At 47.8% G+C, this 22,971-nt stretch overlaps 1 protein-coding gene across 7 annotated transcripts in view; it reads right to left on the bottom strand.

Annotated features, from left to right (window-relative positions):
- The window catches only part of cv-c (RhoGTPase activating protein), a 557,988-nt gene that overhangs the window by 231,412 nt on the left and 303,605 nt on the right, over positions 1–22,971 (bottom strand). For all 7 annotated transcript variants that reach the window (XM_075882224.1, XM_075882223.1, XM_075882227.1 and 4 more), the window contains 5 exons: positions 16,059–17,046; positions 12,128–12,573; positions 6,487–6,593; positions 4,920–5,282; positions 2,080–2,341 (listed from right to left, as the gene is read on the bottom strand). In XM_075882224.1, coding sequence (XP_075738339.1) covers positions 2,080–2,341; positions 4,920–5,282; positions 6,487–6,593; positions 12,128–12,573; positions 16,059–17,046 — 2,166 coding nt within the window. The remainder of the gene's footprint in view (positions 1–2,079; positions 2,342–4,919; positions 5,283–6,486; positions 6,594–12,127; positions 12,574–16,058; positions 17,047–22,971) is intronic.

Genomic DNA, 22,971 nt, shown 5'->3' with positions numbered 1-22,971 from the left:
CATTTCGTACCCATAAAAGCATTCATTTCGCATTGCTGGAGTATAAACAATACAATATCTTGCGAAAAACAAAACTGTGCGGTACGTTCCAACGCCAATATCAGGGTGGTAGTGTCATGCGCACAATTGAAGTAAGGCTATTTCAAGAGCCCGGCGGCTCCCTTAGCAACAATCGCAGCTAGTAAAAGCTGTATTCAACAACTACCAATACATTGAATTGCTTATACGGCAGCGCATAAGATGTGAGCATAAGACGCTTGTGCACGGTGCAAGAATAGAGAGTTCGAGAATTAGGGCCCAAGACACTGCGTCCCCAAGCTGCGTTGAATCAAACGCACAGGACGCCACCTGTGGCCCAAATTAAAAATTATGCGAGACGCATGCCACACGGCACCGTGGCTGGCGCTGCCTCTGCTTCGGCTTGCTGGCCACCCAAGACGTCTTGGGGGTCCACGGCAGTTTTCGTTTTTTTGGGCCTTGGGTCAGCACAAACGCAAAAGCCCAACGTTGGCATGGGTTCTGCGCATGCGCCTTGGCACCTCGCAAGCTTCTTGGGTCCCCAAGCTCCTTGAAGCCTCAGTTCTAAAACTCTCTCTTAATGCTATAATCTAAAAACGCTGTGCGAGTTCTTGCGTAAGACAGAGCACAAGCGGCTTTAATATATCTTAAGGATTGAAAGCTTTGCTCCATCGCCACTTTCGTCATCATCTTCAACAACACCTTCTCTGTTCTTTCTTTTGCACCCCCTCCCCTTTACTAACGCTGAGTATAGCAGGTCGCAAAATTGATTCCGATTAACCAGTCAGCTTTTCTGCAACAATAAGCATTTAAGCATTTTGATCTCCATCGGCACGCCACACAGGGTCATTTCGTAAACCTAACACACGCTTGAGTTTCAAAGCGTAACTATCATCTGTTGGCCTAATAATATCAATAACTGTTTCTAACACTGATAGGGGACTCATGCGTGTGGACTCATGGGCGCTTTCCAAGAAGCAATTCCAAGATTCACATACTAACTCCTACTACAGCTAAATTGCAGGAAATATGCGACGACACAGCCAGGAATGACATAAAAGCATGCGAGACCAAAACCTAGAAGAAAAAAACAAAAGGCTTGGTATATCAAAACGGCATAGCAGAAAATCCTTCAACTTCTATGTCACTGTATCTTTGCTATTTCCAATTCGCGGAGAAGCCATGGGTTAGAGCCACTATGTCTAAGCATGAAGCGCAGAAATACAGATGTACAGAAAACCACGTTGAATATGTCTCCTGCGCGTCGCGTTTTCATCGTTTTGATGTTGAAGAATGGTTTTCAGCGATATTCAGCCAAAAAAACTTCCGTGCTCGGGCGCAATTCAGGCCAGCGGATAATTTAAGATAGTCTACAACGGCGCATAAACAAGAAACGAACATAAACGTTCCTTCAGATGATCGCAAGTAGTGTCCACAGACTGACATCTCGCACGTACGCCACATGCACGGCTTCCTAACGCGCCGATATAGCACACTGCGATGGCACCAACGCAGCATAATCACGGCTGCGGCTGGCCTGCTTCCGTGATATTGACGTAAGGTCATTCACCTCAGCGCCTGCAAAGCGACAGAACTTGCACGCGACGTACTTCACATGACATCACGAACTCGGCATCCCGCCATGATGGTACCACAACATGGCGGCTTTAATGACGTCACTGCAAGAGATCATCTGTTCCTGCGCGTCCTGGCGGTAGCAGCAACAATGCAGCGGGTTTTTTTACTGTGCATGCTTTCAACAATCAGATTAGTACCCCCAACCGGAAAGGCACTACGAAACAATCTCTGAGCAGTTGTAAGCAGCCAGACCATAGCCAAGAGGAGCTGAAAGGTAGCTCCATCGCCAGGAGGCCCACATCCATAGCGGGACATAGAAGAGTGAAGGCGAAGAAAAAACAAGCACGAACAGGCGGGTTAGTGCACAGTTTTAATAGCGAGCAGAAGTAACGAAGCCAGCCAAGACCAACGGCGCCCCTGTCACCGCCTAGAACTGGGCTTGGCGAAGTAGCGCCTCGGCCAGAAGACAACGTGTTCACGTACCTTGACCTCCTCTTCCGGGGAGCTGCCAGCCGACACGGCGTCGGGCACCAATCCAGACTTCGTTCCGCTATCGCCTAAGGACGTCGGCGGCCTGTTCTTCAGCAACACAGGTGCCGAAGACGCTTTATGACTTAGCTGCTGCGGCGCGGTCCACGGAAGCGTCGACGTCACTTCCGGAGATATCTTGTCCGCCGCTTTCGTCGTGGGACGAGACAGAGAGCGGATTTGCGGCTTCTCATCCAGCGACTGCTGCCTCTGAGTGCTGAAGGAAAAAGAATATATTGCCCCGTCCAATGTGAAAAGGGCAGAAAAGGACGACCACATGTTGTTGCAAATAAGATCTAGTTCACATTTGAGTGCGCAAACATACACGGGGCCTGAGCTCGCACTTCTGGCGGAAGAGGCGACAAAAATGCAAAACCGAAGCATAAAGTACGGTTGAACTCCCCAAACAGTAGGGAAAAATTTTTTTCCAGCTAGGCACCTGTAACAAACATCCAATTTTGGCAAATTCCGTTGCCTTGTCGCCGTGACAATAACGCCCTTTGAGCAGCGTCATATTTAACAGCGGAGATTTTTAGGTGTTTCGGCTCTCCGTTGGTCCGGGACGGGAGAACAGGAACGATCCCCATCATGAACCCACCCGCTCTTTCTCTTAACTCTTCTGGTTGGCTCTTGAAACACATAAGCCAAATGGTTTGGCATGTGATTTATTAGCTCTGATAACCGAGACAAAGGTATAGGGGTAAAAGGTTTTTGGCGAGGCAGGATTCAAAACCACTGACCCACAATCCGAAAGCGAACATCGTAACCATTTAGCTAACCGGGCACGGTAGCAGAACATAGCACAACCTTGTACAGTATAGTACAGCAAAGCTGTGGTAAATAATGTAAAAAGAAGAGGGGAAAAAAGCATAGCATAGCACAGTATATCAAAGCAAAGAGAGGGAGACAAAGAAAGAAAGAAAGAAAGAAAATAATTGGTGTGACTTCTCAAAAACCCTGGCATGATAATGACAGACGCCGTAGCGCAGGGCTACGGAAATTTTGACAATGTGGTGTTAGTTTAGGTGCACCTAATTTTAACTATACGAGCCTCAAGCATTTCACCTGCACCGAAACGCTGCCACAGCGGCCGGGATTCAATCCCGTGACCTTCGATCGTGCTAGCACCGTACCCACCAGAACATCGTCGCGGGTAAGAAAGAGAATGAGTCAAAGATAGAAATAGAGAGGGGTAGCAGAAAGTGAGTAAGCGTGAGTCAGTGAGAAATACAAAACGAAAGAGAGAAACAGCAATGAGCAGAAAGAAAAAAACGGGGGGGGGGGGGGGGGGGGAGAAGACACAAAGAAATAAAGAGGGATAAAAAATACAACTAAAGAGAGACAATAACCGGTCGCCGAGCTTTGTGCTTTCTCCACACTTGGCTTTAATTGTGTCAAGTCGCCTTAAAATATTCTTAAACATTCAGGCACGCTAAACAGACAAATGAAGACTGATAGAAACCTGCGATCCTCATTGTATCTATGTTCGCCAATAAAGATCAATCGAGAGGCTCCCCAGAAATCAAAATATAAATTTGGGGGCAAATAGAATTTTAAATTATCCAAGAAGTTGGGGCGACAGCCAAGGCAGGCATGCGGAATCGAATACATCGTGCTCATACGACGCCAAGGCGCGCCGAGTCGGTCGCGCATGGGATGGCCATACAGTGGCCCAGGGTTCGTAAAGTGAACGAACTCACCCTATATCGTTTTCCCTTATTCTTCTTCATGTACGCTCCTAACGCTCACTAAATGCTCGTGCACAGTGAGCGAGCCCTGTCGGCAATGCGGGCAAACAGCGTTCCAGTCATGTGTCTGAGCCACAGCGCTCGATGACGCAGCCGGCGCTTACGTCATCGCTGGCGGCGATTTTGAACATCGCACGTCCGAGGAAATACCATAGCGCCGATCGGATGAGCTGCGCACGCTCGTGCTCTGTCGATACCCGATAATCTGTTCGGAGCACTCCGAATGGCCAATTCCTGTGGCACATACGTAGCCACCTGAGGAGTTTTGCATGTGTTCTGGCATCGAAGCAGAAGAAAAGAACAAAGCGCATGTGCTGGTTCATGATAATGATGATAGCTTTTGCCTCCCAACAAAAAAAAATTAAAGCTACAGCGAGCTCAAAGAATTTCAGGATAGCACGGGTCTAACACGCAGCCGCCGTCAGAGCGAGCAGTGCGGGAACAGCTACAGCAACGCAGCCAAACAAATACACTCAACGAATACGCTGCGTCTCACACTTATTGCACCGGTAGTCTGAGTATACCTAAACTGATTACAGGTGAAAGTTAACATAACAAGGCAGCATGCGAGACGTAATCTAGTTGATTTGTTTCTGCATGCAACCAACTACTTTTCTATGTGATTAAGGGAAAACTACAGGTATAGTGCCTAGAATATACTTATTCTAGGCACTATACTACGGGGGCGGAGCTTCTGCAAAGGTACTCCTACGAGAAGTAATCAGGTAGGGCGCGCATTTTGTGGAAAGTGATGGCTGCCCAAAATCGGCATTTCATCTAGACTCGGACGCCGCCGCTTGGCGTTTGAAGCACACGCAAAAGGTGCTACTTCCTCACGCATGCAAAAACGCAAAACAAACACGAATGTATCACTGGTGTGAGCAGTATCCTGTGTATGGTGAAATAGAGTATACATTATAATCTTGTCTTAGAGAGCTATACATGTAGAAAATAAAGAAGCATTTTTGTATAACACACACAAAATAAAGACGCAGTTGCGCGCTCATTTTCCTGAAGTAAATACCGCCACAGCGGCAGTAGGCGCACCTCATCTGCACGCACAAGCGGCCGTCCAGCGCGGGCAGGGAAGGGCTGGCGCCGTTCTGCAGAGGGCGCGGCGCAACAACGCTGGCCGTCCCGATGGCCGTCCCATGCACGGCGCTGTCCGAGAGGTCCGAGGAGACAACCTCTTGCGAACTGGGCGAAGCCCTTGGAGTTAGCGGCGTCGGAGGCGCGTCGCAAGAAGACGAGGATGAAGACGAGTCGCACACGGGCGACGGGGACTGAGTGGCGACGGCCAGAGTGTGCTGCGTCCTGGACGCAATTTTCGCATCGTTGCGCACGGCCGCCAGGCTCTCCTTGGACGAGCCCAGCTCCTCCACACACTCTGTCACACAGGTGAAGCTGGAACTGCACGAGGATTATCGTATGAGCCACATTGTCATCATCATCACCATCATGTTGCGCTAATACAAAACCGCAAAGTATTCCGAGAAACACTGTACGGAGTTTCACTAATAAATGAAACACACGCGGCTCGTCTTATGTTCAATTCTACTCATGCATTTATATTTCATAGCATACAAATTGCGCCTCTTTATCTTTCATAGCAATCAAATGGCATACTATATTACGTCCTATATAGGTGTATACAACGCAACACACCGAATCAGTCAGGAAAGTTATAGCGCAATATGTTCCGCTTGGGGAGAATCGGCCACTCGAGACCTCAATAAAGTTCTTTGGCTGACTGACCGTCACAGTGAAGATGTAATTGTGACGTCACCTAGTTTAGTACTCTGCGGCGTCGTGGTGACGTCATTACGATGCCAGGGCTAATTATCATCATCATGTGTTGATCACGATGTTTTGCATTACTCATGTGGACACCGACAGTGGTCTATTTTCGCGTTTTATAGGGCATGTTAGGCTTCACCTTTTGATATAAGAGATCACCTTCTTGGTGGAAACATTCATCATAAGCTTCCTACAAGAGGCATTGGCTGAATGTTCGAGAAAAATCGTTCAAAAAGAAACTAAACGAAGAACAGAAAATTCGCACCAAGTTGAGCGAAAGTTGGTGCAGCGAAGCTGGTTAATTTTCAGTACATCATGCTGCAACACGGCAATCACAACGCCAGCGGTGATTGTATCCAAAGCGGCTTGCAGGCCTTCATTTATGTGGCGTGACTTGTCGAAAACACCCTAGTTAACGATGTCGCCATGTGTAACGGAAGGCAGCAAATCGGTGTAGCATCCTTACCGATGCGCAGTTCGTACGGGTCGATATTCCATCGCACATTTCAATTTTCGCTCGGTAACGTACACAAATCGGTCCCACAAGCTCTTCCAAGTCCGACGGACAAAGCCCATGCACGTTTCCTTTCACCATATCGCACGAAAGACGCCGACAAGCTCCCAACCAGCGCTCAGCTGCACGCGCAGCCCGACTAGCCTGACTCAATGTTGACAAACATGTTAGTCGCTCACTTTTCCAGCCGGAAATGACGTCACGTGCAACCCATGTACAGTGAATTAGAATACGATATTCTAATTCACAATAGCCAGCACTAACTGTGAGGACAATAGGCGACAATGGTCAGTGAGGTCTCACCTGCGCGATATCTCCGGTGTCGTCTGTGTCACGGCGTCTTGCGGCCAACTAGGAGGATCGTGCGGCGGTTCGACGCTCTTCAGGAACTCTTCCAACTCATGCCGACTCTGGTGTGCAAAAAGAGAGAGAGAGCAAGGAAACAAGATAGAGACACTAAGGAACTAATATTCATAATAATAATTGTTAGGGTTTAACGTGCCAGAGCCACGATGCGATTATGAGATACGCAGTAGTGGAGGCCTCCGGAAATTTCGACTACCAGGAATTATCCAACGTGCAACTAAATCTAAGTGCACAGCCATCAAGCATTTTCACCTCCATCTAAAATTTTACCGCCGTGGCCTGGATCCGATTCCGTGACATGCGAGTCAGCAGTCGAGCACTGAGGAACAAAAGCACAATAAACTTACGCCCGTATAGTCTCAGCGAGTCCGCTGCAAGCGTGACCTTCAATTTAACACGGCGCATAGCGCAGACAACGGACCTGTTTTAAGGCAGCCCGTGCGCAGCTTCAGATTGCCTGTTTTACTTAACTTTTGAAAACAGCACTAGAACAGGAAAAGCAATGACAAAATCAAACGCTATGTCCCATTCTATAGCGTTGTTTTCAAAAGTTCAGGCTGCGCTAACAAGTCAGCAATAATACTTTAGATCAGTTGCGATTTACGCACATTGTCTATTACCAGATTATCATTCAGATTCACATATAAGGTATAAGAAACAGAGAAAACAACATTACAACGATGTTTATGAACTACTCGGCCAACTGGCAAAACAAAACAAAAAAAATGCAGTGAAGGCGATCATATTGAGTCTGCGTGGTCATATTTCAAAAAGCAAGAAATTACCGAAGATTACGATATTTTCAGTGCAACACGCGAGTCCAGCTGCACAAGTGATTTCCCCTGTTGATATGTTAAGCAGCGAACATGTGCGGAACATGTACGTGTTTTTTTTTCTTTTTTTTTTTTGCGTCCTCACCACATCATAGTACAAAGTCGCAAAAAAATCGTTCTGTGGGAATGCGGTACGTGGGCTGCACTTGCCCTCACCTTTTTTTGCAACTCATTTCACTGGTACGGCAAAGTTACACAGGAAAGACTGTCACTCACGCAGGATATTTGGGCGACTCTACATATGTACCTATACAGAGAGCTCTTTACCATTTTATTTTATTTGTTAATTCTACAACTTCCTAGTTTCTTACTGGAGGTGCCTGCTAAAACGCTCGTTCGGTCGGTTGCGGCGAGTGCCAACGACGCTCAGTCCAAAAACGGGCGCCCAAGAACTGCAATCTAACGAATGGCCACTTGACCTAACCAAAGCCTTTGTCGAGTAAATTCCTCTTTTCCCACACGTCTTTGGTAATTTCTTGAATCGTTACGATAAAAACAAATTTAAGGCAGCAAGCACTGGTGGTACCAAGCCTGAAGAAGTGCGGAGCTAGGCAGCCATCTTTATTTCTCTTCGGTTCTCTCCTCTTCTCTTTCTTTTTTCCTTTGCAGTGTTTTCTTATCTTTTTTTTCTCTCCATTAACTCATATTTACTTTATCACCACCAAGACACTCGAAGAACAAGAAAAGGAAGGCTTCTTATAGGTGAGAGAGTGCGCTCAAATGGCTATGCTATACATGCAGTTTTGCCTGCTTTACGCCTAGCTACGACAGCATGCACAGTACGGTCCCCAAAAGTGCTCTGCATTAAAAAAAAACACACAATTTTGTGGCCTAAAAGCAAGTATTCTGCAAGTAACATAGCACGAAGCGTGCAACGGTGATTGGCAGCACGGGTTTAAGCAACCCATTTCTTTCCAGCCTTCCTCTCGAAATTTCATTTTCTTTTTGCAAAACTTGATATGCAAGTCAGTGAGCCGCCATCGTCGTCATTACAACCGCAGTCTGCAAATAGTTTCTAACTGTCGTGGTGACGCTTTTGTTGCGCATTCGTACACCGTTGAAAAAAATCTGTAAATAGGGGTTGTGTGCTCGAACCAACGTTTCCACAATTGGAATTTTATTCTTCAAGGCTAAAACTGCAAGTACCTCTTCTTCGCAATTTCTTTGCAAACTGCAAGTACCTCTGGCATCTATCTATCTATCTAGCCGCTTACGTCTGGGTGCTCTCGTGATCAGCCCCTTAACTTGGCGTAAACGAAAATTATTATGGGAGGGAAAGCTGTTTCGACATATATGACGCGCTGGTCAAGACATCAACAATGTTACAATCCCGTCGCGTACGTCATCAAAGCCTTTCCGCCAGACACGTGGCACATAACCGCGGGCGGGTATGTGCCACAGGAGACTGACACTGAGTAGCTACCCAGGAACGACGAGAGCACACATGGGTAATTTTAACGCGTGAGCGGTAACAAAAACCTGACATCGACGGCGTTGATCCGGCGAATGCAAAGAACAAATGTGAGGGTCCCTGTAGGAATCAAACCCAAGTATTCTGCGTGGCAATCAAGCATTCTACCACAGAGCCACGCCGGGTCTCGGAATATACTTTTCAAATAGATCCTAATGTTCGCGAAACGTCAATGGCGGTTACAGCGTCGGCTATCCAATTTCATAAACATTACATATGCACTGCTATGATACAGCCGTCACGTTGTGCTAACATCAATTGTAGTTGGGCGCCGTGCGACGGAGTTCATTTATAGCAGTGTCAAAAGGTTACACAATCGCGAGCACCAGCGCTTCATATCAACTTATCGCTTCTGGTGTTGCTAATACTCATGTCCCTGTCGGCATCGTTGCGCAAGTGCAAATAACTAGTTATATAAGCATCTGCAAGAGAGAGAGAGAAATAAATAAAAGGAAGAGACAGGGAGGTTAACCTAGACGAACTGGTTTGCTACCTTGTACGGGGGTGGGGAAAAGGGTCGGAAAGAGGATAGAGATAGAGAGATATAAAATAAATTAGAAAAAAAAACCACATGCGCACACATTCAGGGAGTTCCGATCACTGCAAATCTTCAACATATGTCTATGAGTGCAACATTTATACATATATTTAGCGCCATTTCATGACGAGTCACTCCATAAAAAAATCGCAACACGGTAACTTTCCCTCTGCATGCTTCGCATAACATCGATTTTCAAGGTGCAAAAATTTTTCATCACTACCTTAATCCATCTTCCCTTTCTTGCCGTTTATTCTTACATTGTTGAAAGTCATGTTATCACCAGCGTATACGACTGGGTGAATTGCTCGAAATTGCAAGCCATACGCACAATGTAAATGTCGCTAGCTGGACCTGAGTGAGTGGCTACCAAAACCACAGATTTTTTTTTATTCAGTTGTTGAATTGCGCGAACAAGACAGGGACTAAAAGAAGAGACGATAACACCGAGTGCCTTCTTTTAGACTGTCTTGTTTGCGCAATTCAACAGTTTGCATCATGAACCAACATGCCAAAATGCCAGCCACTCTATAGAGAATCCAATTGTCTTCGTTCACGTGTTCCAATCAATAACAAGCCAGTATCACTAGACCAACACTGAATTTACCATATTCATACCATTTTTTTTTTTGGCAGAGATTAAGCAAAACCTTACAATTACTCACGAGTACATGCCAGCGATAATTTAAGCCTCTCACCAGCTATAAAATCATGCCAAACTTTAAAGAATACAGTCTGCCCGACGTAGATCCTCCGTGAGCGGTCACAACGTGGTTTATTTCGACGTTTCAGCCTAGAGTCTGACCTTCATCAGGATTGAAGGTACAGTTTGTTGGTGCTCTGGTTTTATACAATCTCAAATCAGAAGGAAAGAGGGGAAAATACTGAAAGAAGAGAAAAAGAAACAAAAAAGAAAAGAAGAAAAGAAAGAAAAAAAGAATAAGGTGGACTCCCCCCCCCCCCGGGCACCCCCCTTCCACTTCCCCCTCCATCTCTCTCCCTTTTCTCCCTTTCACCTTTCTGATGCCTGCGGTCTGTGTTAGAGGAAGAAAAAACCGTTTAAGCTGTCCCATCATCTACAGAAAATCCAGTCTTCACTCGCATGAATGCCTGGTTTTTATTTTTCTCGCGAATATTCGCTCGCGTGCGGGCAGCATCACAAAACGTCGCGTTGCCGATGTGGTTGAAGCTCGAGGCCGCCAACGTAATCGAAGCACCCTCCTACAGAGCACGCAGCCGACGATGATATCGAGCGTGTTCAGCCGGCGCTATCGCAACCACGATCATATTTCCTGCCCACCCTCCGGAGTCCGCCCGGGAAACCGCTACCCGCTCCTCAAGCGCGCGCACACATTCAAACCTGCATGGAACACGGCGCGCCTCATGGTACCATGCGAAAGAGTGCATTCAACACAACAACGGTATCCTTAGAGTCAACATAAAGTGAATTGCAGCCTCGCGCAAGACTTTTTCCTTAAGCAGGCGACGGAAATACACGACTCGCGAGAAGAAATAAGACGTCAGCCATGAAATGCTTTCGACAAGTCGCTCCGCCACGCGGGGCGAGAGGAAACTATAGGAATGGCAGGGGGGCAAATCAGACGAGCAACTTGTGGTTTGCTGCCCTACAACAAAAGGAGGAGAAAGGAGAAATAACAGCGCAGACAAAGAGCAAGTGAGCAAACGGAAATCTGTAGTCTAAAACCGGTGTCACACTGGCATAGGCACGCGAACGAGGAGGGCAGATGTCTGTCATCCAAGAAGAGGGGAGGCTCAAATACTGCCCCATACATTGACTTGATAGGAGTAGGAAGGCTGCGATAAAACCTGCATCGCTTCTGCACGGTCCAACCAGTAATTTGAATCGAGTTTGGCACAGACGTCAGCAAAATGGCAATTCGGCAGTCAAATCGCGATCGTTTTCATCCCGGTCGGGCATGATGGCAATTAAAAGTCACCGTGTAGCAGGACCTCATCACGATCAACCCTTACCACGACCAAAATTGATTGATATGTGGGGTTTAACGTCCGAAAACCACCATGTGATTATGAGAGCGCCATAGTGGAGGGCTCCGGAAATTTCGACCACCTGAGGTTCTTTAACGTGCCCCCAAAATGTGAGCACACGGTCCTACAGCATTTCCGCCTCCATCGGAAACACAGCCGCCGCAGCCGGGATTCGATCCCGCGAACGGCGGGTCAGCAGCCGAGTACCTTAGCCAATGGACCACCACGGCGTGGTTACCACGATCAAAATTGCCCACTTAACACCGACATAACAGCTATGCCTGCCACACGAAAACTTCAATGTCTTGACCGCAGCTGTTAAGACCAGGTAGCCACGAAGTTAAGTTCTGCAAAATACTGAGATAAAGTTCTGGCTACAAGTAAGGCAAAGAACTGTGAACGAATTCAAAGAGAGCACCTACGGTGGTGATTGGGGGACTAATGCCAAATGCGCAAATACAAGGAGCGTTGCACATTATCGGTTCGCAAAGCATTGCGCAGCCAAACAGTCACCGCACATACTATTTGATGAAGCAGCGCACAAAAAAGACACAACCACGCACACATAAAATGACGCAAACACAACAGCGCTCACGTCATTTTATGTGTACGTGATTATGTACCTTTGTGCGCTGCTTCATCTGATATGACTAATCAAATACCCCACCAATGCACATGAAGTATTTACTCTGACATCAAACAAGGCATTCAGGAGGACACGAGACTGACCACAGTGGAAGCGGAGTGGGCCGTCGAAGTGGACGACCACGTTCCCGTGTCCGGCTCGTTCTCGTCGATCACCAGCGGTGGCAGCGGACGCGACGCCAGTCGGGCCTCCAGCGTCGACACGGTGGCGAGAACTTCATCGGGGGACGACGCGTGGTTCGCGATCACCTCAATCGTGTACGGGTTCAGTCGGCTGCGCACCAGCCCCGGCGACCGAAGGTCCAGCGTGAACGAGTCACGCAGTGCGGTCGTGGACGGCGACATCGGTGCCGGAACGAATGCGCGGTGGTCGCGAGCCACCAGCGGCGGTAGTTCATCGCGCTCGTCTTCACGGATGAACAGCTCGGGTAAGGCGGCGCCAGCTGCCGTTTCGTCTTCGGGGTCAGAATCACTGATTCGCAACTCGACCTCAGCGAATCCCTCCACGGCAGGTGCGTTCTTGACTGAACCTGCGGTACAATTAAAGAGAGCATAAGTCATGAGAACTTTTATATCCTGGTACACCAAAAAAAAAAAAAAAACTATGTCTACTTAGGGCAGGTAATAACCGCAGAGCCTAACCACGAGATTGAAGTAACTAGAAGAATAAGAATGGGGTGGAGCACATTCGGCAAGCACTCTCAAATTATGACAGGTAGATTGCCACTATCCCTCAAGAGGAAGGTATATAACAGCTGTATCTTGCCGGTACTTAGCTACGGAGCAGAAACCTGGAGACTTACAAAGAGGGTTCAACTTAAATTGAGGACGACGCAGCGAGCTATGAAAAGAAAAATGGTAGGTGTAACTTTAAGAGACAAGAAGAGGGCAGTGTGGATTAGAGTACAAACGGGGGTTAAGGATATCATCGTTGAAATCAAGAAGAGGAAATGGACATGGGCCGGGCATGTAGCGCGTAAACAAGATAACCGCTGGTCATTAAGGGTAACTAACTGGATTCCCAGAGAAGGGAAGCGGGTTAGGGGCAGACAGAAGGTTAGGTGGGCAGATGAGATTAAGAAGTTTGCGGGTATAAATTGGCAGCAGCAACCACAGGACCGGGTTAACTGGCGGAACATGGGAGAGGCCTTTGTCCTGCAGTGGACGTAGTCGGGCTGATGATGATGATGATGATGATGATGATGATGATGATGATAATAATGACACCAAGTGCAAACTGAATAAACAGACAGCAGCATCAAGGCGACGGAAAACATCGCGAAACACAGGACGTTGACAAAGACGGACCAAGCGATAGACTTGCAACCAAAGATTTGCATTACTGTCAAGTCTTACTGCACTGACACGGTAATATGCACACGAGTGTGCCATCGATAGCGCTTTTGCCCACAGAACTTGTGTATCTATGACGTGGGTGAAAGCTTTTTTCCTTCTTGATATGATTACGAAGAATTTGCAACAGGCAGCTTGTCACTGTTCTTTTCTCCCTCACAACTTTTCACGATACGTGTGTGTGTATATATATACCCTCTTCGTGCGGAACAAAACTTCGGACTCGCTCGCTGGATCCCATGCGCCTACCGGTTGGGCCTTCTCGATCTCAGTGCAGCTCTGGCAGCCGACTGGGTTGATCCTACGCCACCTTCTCTCTCTCTCTCTCTCTCTCTCTCTCTCTCTCTCTCTCTCTCTCTCTCTCTCTCTCTCTCTCTCTCTCTCTCTCTCTCTCTCTCTCTCTCTCTCTAAATATATATATATATATATATATATATATATATATATATATATATATATATATATATATATATATCCTTTAATCCCGCCTTACTCCCTCCCTTGTGAGCTACTGTTGAGGTGTCGCACCAGATGCAGACAGTTACGGGGCTATCTTTCCTCTTTTTTTCCCTTTTTAACCACATAAGAAAAGAATAACACTTCGGTTGTATAACTCAGTGCTTGGTCCTTTTCAGTCATTGTCTTGTTTTTCGCGCCGTTTCTTGTTTCCTTAAATATGTACCAACCGGCCCAAATAACCGCCCTTCAACGCAGTGCAATTTCGTGTTTGCCATTCTGTATGCCCGTTTAAAATTGCCAGTGTGAAAAAGGAAATGAGCCGAGCTATATTTTTTACGGGTGCTTGCATGCACTTATCTCTACTCATGTCCTCCTTGTGCGTAGCCAGCTGTTCGGGTGCATATGCATATAGGCGCATGAAGGCTTGTCGTGCTGGTGCTAGAACATTCAGAAAACGGAATTACAAGTAGAACTTGAAGGAATAACACATTTCGAGCTAGTATGTTCTTCATACCGAGGCGAAAACAGTGCGTAAAAAGCGCCTGTGTTTTTATCTTTCCTTGTGTCTGTCCGTTCCCATCCAGGCACTCTAAAAAGTAGAAGAGGAAGAGGTGCATGGGTGTTGCTCTTTTAGAGGAGTAACTAACCTGCCACACCCACTGCACCGTTTCGGGAGTAACTGCGAAAAATTAATCACGCTCTCGCGGTTACTTCTCAAAGACGCAACAGTTATATTGCGCTAAATAAAAATCATGTTTTGGTTGACAAAACCAGTATTTCGAAGTGCCTGCACACATTTCAGTAGATGTAGAATCGATGATCAAGCATCACATTCAGAAATATTTTTCGGATAATTGGCAGCTAACACACGGGTTTCGAAATCACGACCCCTCAGTCAGAAGGAAGGAGGAAGCAACAAAAAAAAAGGGGGGGGGGGGGAAAGGCAGGGAGGTTAACCAGAAAGACATCCGGTTGGCTACCCTACACTTGGGGATTAGGGAAGGGGACAAGAAAGACGAGAAAGAGGGAAGAGAGGGAAAAGAAAAACCCTCAGTCAGCATGCGCGTACAACTACTACACCACACCACGCTATGCTAACCTCCCTGTCCTTCCTCATTTATTCCTCCTCCTCCTCCTCCCACACCACGCTAGAGCACCGTCAAACAAGAAACAGGCTTGCGTAGGCACCGATGGGTTATTTGCACACGGTGCGAGCATTCCTGAAGTTACTCAGAAAAAAAACAAAGAAAAAACAGGCGCTTTACTCCACAACGAAAAAAAAGTGCCCCTCCTTGTCATGCCGTGCGCAATCTCATGCTCACATTTCGACTCTTGGAGAGGCAGAGAGCCCTTTTCGGGGTAACTGCGCAGTTCCCCCATAGAACGTTTTCGAGTGTACGCGCTGTTTTCGCTCCGGCAAGAACTGAATGGACTATCGACAACACCTGCTGTAAACACGCGACATGTATTTTACCAAAAAGAAGGAGTGAATTGAGGTCGCGCGTTTTGTTAGACAAAATCATGTATATTTGTTAGACAATGCAGCGAGAAAAATATAGAAGGCATTATTATTAGTACTTTATTGAAGTGTATAGTAATCAACACATAATGGCAAATCAAGGCGGACTGAAAAAAAAAAACTATTCGCCCCCAACTGGGGTCGTGAAAACGAAAACTGGGCAGATACACTGAGGCCAACAGACGCGCGCACAGTTGCAGCGATAGATAAAAAAAATGTATTTGCACTACCATCTTTAGAAAAATGATCGCGCAAAAGCGAGCAGTTTCCATGGCTGGCTACCAAGCTCTTGAGGGAAGGGAATCGAAGAAAAATGTTACCAGATAGAAGAAATTAAAGACAAGGGTTGACTATGGTATGTATACTCACCAACTGTGCAACTCACCAATTATTTGGATTTTAGAAATATGCTTTTGGGTCCAGAAGTGAATGCACGTCTGTCGACAGCAGCGCCACTGCATCTTACGCGTGAAGGTGAGTATACTTGAAAGGCGTGGCGCAAGTAACGATGCACCAACTGGCCCAACATTTAAGTGAGTTAGTGCTCCCTCCACTGTGTCCCGCAAAGCATACGAGCTGTTGATCACCGTACACAGCAGCGCGGATTTGGAAGTGTGGCCAAACGGAGACATGCGTTGAAAGTGAGCCATACTGCGGGCTAGGAAGAGATTCAGAGGTACTCACCCAGGCTGTCATGTGTGGCTCTTTCCGGCTCTTTCCCCTCCTCATCATCGCCGCTTTCGTCAGATTCGTAGTAAAGCTGCTGGTTCTTATACAGGGAGCCGTCGTAGCTAAGCGCCTGGGAGCTGTCGATATCGACGACCGAAGACAACGCGACGCCACTCATGGTTCGATCGGCCGATGTTTCTGGACAACTGCCAGCCCGGCTGGAGCCGCACAAAGACGTCAAAGGTTGAGAATCCACACGGCCAATCCGTAGTGCCGCCAGATCAGGCCACGAAGATGACCTCACCATTGACAATTTCTTGTTCGCACTGCTTTCGCCATCGTCGGTGCTTCTCGGAAAATCCCGTTCAGTTCCTTCGCGTAACGGCGAGGCGGAAGCCACGTTGCTCTCTGAATCCTCGACGCCATCCCCTCGGACGGACACCTCTGAGGCCGACTGCTCGCCAGTGCGAGGAGTGCGGCTAGCCTCGGTCGCCTGCTGAATTGTCCAAGTGCCTTGGTCAACGGTGTCACTGTCACACTCGATCGATGGCCCTTCATCGTCGAGCGGGAACAGTTCTCCGGCGAAGGAACCGTTGACCGCTTCCACGAGGCGCTCGGTGTAGATGGACAGCAGCTGTGCGTCACCGCTGGGAGGCCGCGACAGCTGCAAGGATTCCCAGCTGTAGTACGCGTCCCAGGCGCATGCCGGCGCTTCTCCGTCGCTGGCGCGGCGTCCTCGAGAGCCGTTCGTGGCGACCAGGGTCGTTGTCGACGGCACCTTCTCGGATGAAGAGCCACCGATTCCATTGACGCTGCGCCGAGGTCTAGGTGCACTAAGGGACGTGTAAGCGGCCACGAACTTGCCTGGCGTCCGGTACGAGTTGTCCACAACCCCAATGCTGTATAAGTCAGGACACGAGTTCTTGCGGCTTCCAGCACATGACGACGAACTTCCAGTGGACTCGGAGGCGAGCAGGTCCTCGACGGCCCTGCCTACCTCGGCCTGCAAAAAGAAACAGATCAAAAGTGTAAAAGAAGTCTCGGCACATTCCAGGGCATACGTTATTCCACGTATAATAGTACACACGTAAGCTATTTAATGTTTTGTTTCTTGGGCACTTGTCCGGCACGACACTGTTCCGGCTTTAGTGATCTAAGGGGCAGAAAGAAGGAAGGGAGAGAAGTGCAGCTGAACATGTTTAATACAGTCGCGAGTGCAGGCGATGTCATCGAGAATTATTTTTCTCAAGTGGAATTGGTACAGCGCCCATTGCCTCTATCCATGATGTCGCAATATACGCCCATTCCTTCAAAGCCTCTAAGCAATCGGCCCTTTCTCCACCTTCAACATGCAGCGACTGCGCACACTAATGCGATAGCATCGTTTTGATTCATTTAGCGCATCATGGTGTGTGACGTTGCCTACACGTGGCGCATCCCCTTCCATCCCAAAGCCAGCTGGAACCAGTTTCTGGCATAGTACTACATTTAGCCGCAGAGTAGTGTCATCTACACAAATATGATGCCAGTGTAGTGATGGATCCCGCGAGACAACTTGAGCCATCGCAAAGCATGATCGTATTTTGCCACGAATGCGATGCATCGTTTAACAATGTCACGTAGAAGCAGCTATAGCTGTTAAAACGTTCGCGCAGAGTAACAGCCGTTTCTCGGCTGCGGACGGCAGCCGGCGACGAAATCCGTGAAAGCTTCCGCTTTCCCACAGCACTTCTCATGCAACTGAGCCTTCAGAGCAGCGGACCTTCTGTCTGTCGCTGCTTCTTTCCATCCCAGTGCTCCCACACATTAACGTCGTGGGACGATACACTAAACACCCGCGTGCGTGAAGGGTTATGGTGGGAAGAGAGACCTGGGTTACGTCACGCCGCTAGTCGAGCCACTCCCTCCATTTCACGGCGGCCCAAGCACGTGGCCGTCATTGTGGCCGAGTTGCAAAGCGCGGCTGGCATCAATGGCGACGGCGCGGGCAGGAAGAGTGCGACACCGCCGAGCCCCCGCGTTACGTGCCCCCCGCAGGGTCACCGGAAGGGGTCAACGAGGTGCGGGCTCTTTCCGCATTGCAGGGCGCCCACGAACGATCGAGGGGCGACGCGAGCAGGATCATGCATGCATAAACTCGTCCGCGGGGCGCGTCGCGGCTGACTCGACCCTGTAGCGTACCAAGCGCCCAGAGCATCGCTTCAAGCGACGCTCTGCACCGGTTTCATTCGGAGTTCGTGTATGCCTCCATGGTCGCGGCTGTTGACACCGAGGACTTTCGGCACGGAAGAACCCGAAAATAAAAGTAGTTTGAATACGCAAATCTCTACTTCATGGCTGCATAATACGGTCGCCAGTATTCCGATGAAGTGTTCATTACTATACTAAGAAACACACGCAAAAATAAATACGGCCGAGGACTGCAACTGTTTTTAATCTAGTCATCTTCACTTATCACGTATGGTTGCATGAGCCAAACTTTACATGCCAACATTATTTCTTCTTTTGTAACATTATCGAAAGGTAGCAAGAGCAAAAGGCACCGAGGCCTGACAGAGGCTCGTGCTCCGTTCACGAATTTGGCTGCAGCGAACAGATTATTTGCACGATAAAGGCATTTGGTGCATTACCATCTTACCATATAACAAAATATAACAGCAAAACACACGAAGCAATAACATATATACATAAGTTGAACACATTCTCCGATTCAGTTATACATCACTAACATGATTAGCACTCCAGTAAGGCAAACTTCGAGTAAATTAACACAACGACATTAACACAACATTACGAAAGTAATGTTGTCTTAATGTCGCTACTCTGGGAAGAACGCCGTGACCTTGTGATAGGTACGGAAGCAACGTCGCGGCAGAACAATACGGAAATTTTATGATGTCTGAAAACCATCGTTTGTGTCATATGTACTTGTCAGCATGACGATAGTTATAGCGCGAGAACAGAACGACGACAAAGAGACGCGCTATAACTATTGTCATGTCATCCAACTAGCCCAAACTGCCACACTTCTAAGCCATACTACGGTTGTTTTTTGAGCACTACACAGCTGTGATATTATACACTGTTTGTTTTCGCACTGTCTAAATGCGTGTGCGTGCGCGCTTTTTTTCCTTCAGCCGAATCTTCAATTACAAAACGCATTCGTTGTTCGGCAGCTTCAACTAATCATAAGAAGTGGGTTGAAAGAGAACGGGAGATTGTTGTCGCAAGGTGTGGTGTGCCGCGTTTCCGTTGAATGACTTAACAAGTATCACTATGCTTTTCTGCAATGCTATTTTTAACCAATATTTAAATATAGGTTACTGTTTTATCTGGCGCATCACCTCAAACGAAAGCATCAACGAGCTCGCAGTGTTACAAAAACGTGTGGTCCACTTAGTACGTAACGTTCCATACATTTCACACATCGGTGACCTTTTTATTGGACACAGCATTAATTCAATCGTCAATTATAACTTGTGCGCCAGTATAAATCTGGTTTATTGGAAAAAAAGATAGTTCTCTACAAACTGCATGACTACAAGCCTTCTTAGGAAAACACAATCCGCACAAACCAGAAGAATGCCAAATTTTTAAAAAAATGTCGCACAACTTACGATAAACAGCTGCTGCGGTTCACTCTATTAACATTGATCAACACAGTAAAAAACAGCTTCTAAACTTCACACGAACTTCGTTAAAAAAACTACAAAAAATCCTTGCCCTGAACTTGCCTTCAAAACACCGTCGTGTATTTTACTCGTCACTGTTGTTTGCTAAAGGAGAACTTTTTGAAAGCGTTCTTTACAAGCTCGTACAGGCACGTTTTTTTTTTTATTGAAATAAAGAAATCACTGAAGGAGATGTCACCATTGCCTGGCGACGGCTACTTATTGCGCTCAGTTGTTACGACGTCAGAAATTAAGAAACAAAAATAATACATCAACATATATACACTCGGTCCCACATTTGGTGAGTTCGAAAATTCACGTTTCGGCTGAGCAAACATACAGTCCCGGTGCCCACTTTCAATATAATGCACTCATATTTATCACAAGTATTGGTGCCATGAAAAAATGTTGGAGCAGTTTCATTGCTTTGAGGTTTATCCTAGATGGATATGCGCCTGGTACTTTCGTCGACGAGAACTCCAGCGCGTGGAGTTCCTGCCTGAGTCACCGTCTATGTGTGTCGTGTTTGAGACAGTCGAGCAACAGATGATACACATCCTCGTCGTCGTGGCCGCACGTGCATGTTGACGATGGTACACGCAGAATCCTAAGTAGGAAGTGCTTTTTGTAAGCAGTTCCCAGTATTACGCGATGGACAGGAGCGTTGATACGTCTTGGGAGCTGAGGGTCTTTTCTTGCACGCATGGCTCACCTGCATATGAGCCATGTTCAAATATACTGTATATGTCTATCTTTATTATTATTATTATTATTATTATTATTATTATTATTATTATTATTATTATTATTATTATTTCGACATGAAAGTGTCTTGTGCCGGGGTTCGCCGCAGCCCCCCTGACGTATTTCCATCAGGAATATGACGTAAAATATATATAACAGATTGACCTTGTCGCCAACCTAAAACAAAATGGCAGTGGCTTAGCTCAGCTATGCCAGGATATACGTAGCGTTAGCAAAGGTTCAGCTGATTATTCTTAGCTTCCCAGATAGCATGCTTACAGCTGTTCCCATGACAAACACACGGTATACGTATTATGTGGCACATGTATATTTATTTTGCCGGGCAACTACTTCGGGTTCTGATGAGTTAAGCTTCTCCGCTCTACCACACCGTTGAGCAGCATTTGCACTCTCCTTCTCCATGGCTATACCACAGTGGCAAACGCCAGTCAGAGGCGCTATCAAGCGGCTCCAGCGCAGTGTCAGATGGCGACTGCACAGGGAAGGCGCGCGCGTCGGCGTCCATATGTCTACCAAGGCTATGACGGCACTCCTCTGGAAAGCGCACACCGGCAGCGGCGAGTCGCGCGCGGCCGCGGCCGAGTGCGAGGGAGGTGCCGGCTCCGGTGCGTGATACCACTGATCGTCTGCGCAGCGCATCGAATCGCGCGCACACCGGCGGCGCCGGTGTGCGGCGGCGGCGGAGTATCATTGCGCATGCGCAGACCAGTGCCACGCGAAATTGGCTCAGCGAGGCCAGTGTAGCTAACGCTACAAAAAAAAAAAACCGAGACGGCGCGCACGTGAAGGCTCCCTATCCCTAGCGTTGAACCGCTATAAAGGTCGTCGCCTTCCGCGTTTCGAAGAGCACCGCCTCCACGAAGCATGGTGTCCTGCGTCTTTTGAGAGAGCACGATGGTCACTTCGCTCGCTACCACGTCCGAATTTGCGAAAGGAGCAAGATGCTCCCACACGAAGAAGTAAGAATTATGACAACTGTTCGCGCTTGTCCTGTGTATACTTCTGCGTTCGTTTCGTACGCCCTTCTTTCGGTTAGACAGCGCGCTTTAAGTGTCGAGCTGTGATTGTTAGTGCATGCTCGCCTCGTCCTGTGTATGCTCATTTCGTGCGTGCTCTCTGCTTGAGGCGCACGCTGCAAGTTTCGAGCTGCTCCTGTAGTTGCCTTTTTTTCGCATGACTTAGCAGTTGCTGCTGTAGCATTCATTCCTTCAGCCTTATGGCGAAATAATGCACAATAACCACTCAACTACATCTGTGAAGACACGCTTCACTCTCGTGTTTACCGATTCCTAGAAAGAGAGATCAGCCACATTTGGTCTGTTTGTTTGTTTGTTTGCTTGTTTGTTTGTTTTTGCAACCACCTTACGTGCTGGCGCGCATGTAGGCAGGGCAGGCCACCCACAAGCCGTTGATTAGCTTTTTCCAGCGAGAGGAACAGAAGAAGAATAAGAACAAAACTTTATTTGTGGAAAAGACTGCGTTGCCGCTTAAACAGGGCAACGCCGCGCGGACGGGCCCTTATAACCAGGCACCGCGGGCTCTCGCCATTCTTTCCGCCCTTCTGACCAGCCTCCGCTGGTCCTCTTGGGTTGGGCTGGACAGTATTGCCTCCCACCTCTCTCAGCTGCTATCATTTCACTGTACTTCGTTGCGTGCCGTACATTCCCACGTGATATGGTAGAGCGTCGGTGTGCTTCCACACACCGGGCATATGTGCAGTCAAACTATAGAGAAGGCATTTCTCTCTTCGCGACAGCAGCCCCGGCGATTTCTTTCTCACGAAGGAAAATTAATGGATAGTCAGTCGCGACGCGAGAACATACAGAACACATCGTATTAGCAGCCTGGATGCATGCTCTACCGAACGAATGCATGCGCCTCTGTACGATAAGGCTCGCCTTTGAGGATTGGCTGAGAAGTATGGATTACGTCGGTCATTCATAACGCTGCTACAAGCCGAACGAAAACGTCGGCAATGTAGCAAGCAGCTATCGGCTGCAGTAATGTTGGGCCCCTCGGTAAACGAAAGACCTTCGATATTGATGGTAGCAGGTACTAACAACCACAACGTGAACAGCCTCGAGCAGAGTAGTTATGAGCTGGAATTACATGGTGGAAATATACGGTATTCAGAACACTGGGTAGGAAATGACAGAGCGAGTGGTGAGGCACGGGCGTAACGATATGCGCGTCACTTGGGCTGCACTCGTTTTATACTTCGATAAAGTCCAAGAGACGCACAAAGAACAGTCAAAAACGGCAGTGACGGTGTTGACTGCACACAGTTTTCGTTCTGTTTATTTCTTGCCCCAGCCGTCTTTTAGGGGCGAAGCTCCTTATAGCGGCACCCGTTCGTCCCCCGTAGTATGTAACAAGTATAACATTTTGACCTCCAAGGTGGTGCCGGTGAGAGACTTCTTCTGTGCGTTGTTGAACAATAAAAAATAGTGCTCAATGTACATGTCAATGGCTGCTAATGGGGAATGAGAGAC

Source organism: Rhipicephalus microplus, chromosome 2 (genome assembly GCF_043290135.1).
Source record: "Rhipicephalus microplus isolate Deutch F79 chromosome 2, USDA_Rmic, whole genome shotgun sequence".
Classification (NCBI taxonomy): domain Eukaryota; kingdom Metazoa; phylum Arthropoda; class Arachnida; order Ixodida; family Ixodidae; genus Rhipicephalus; species Rhipicephalus microplus.
This window is presented reverse-complemented; position numbering and strand designations above follow the sequence as displayed.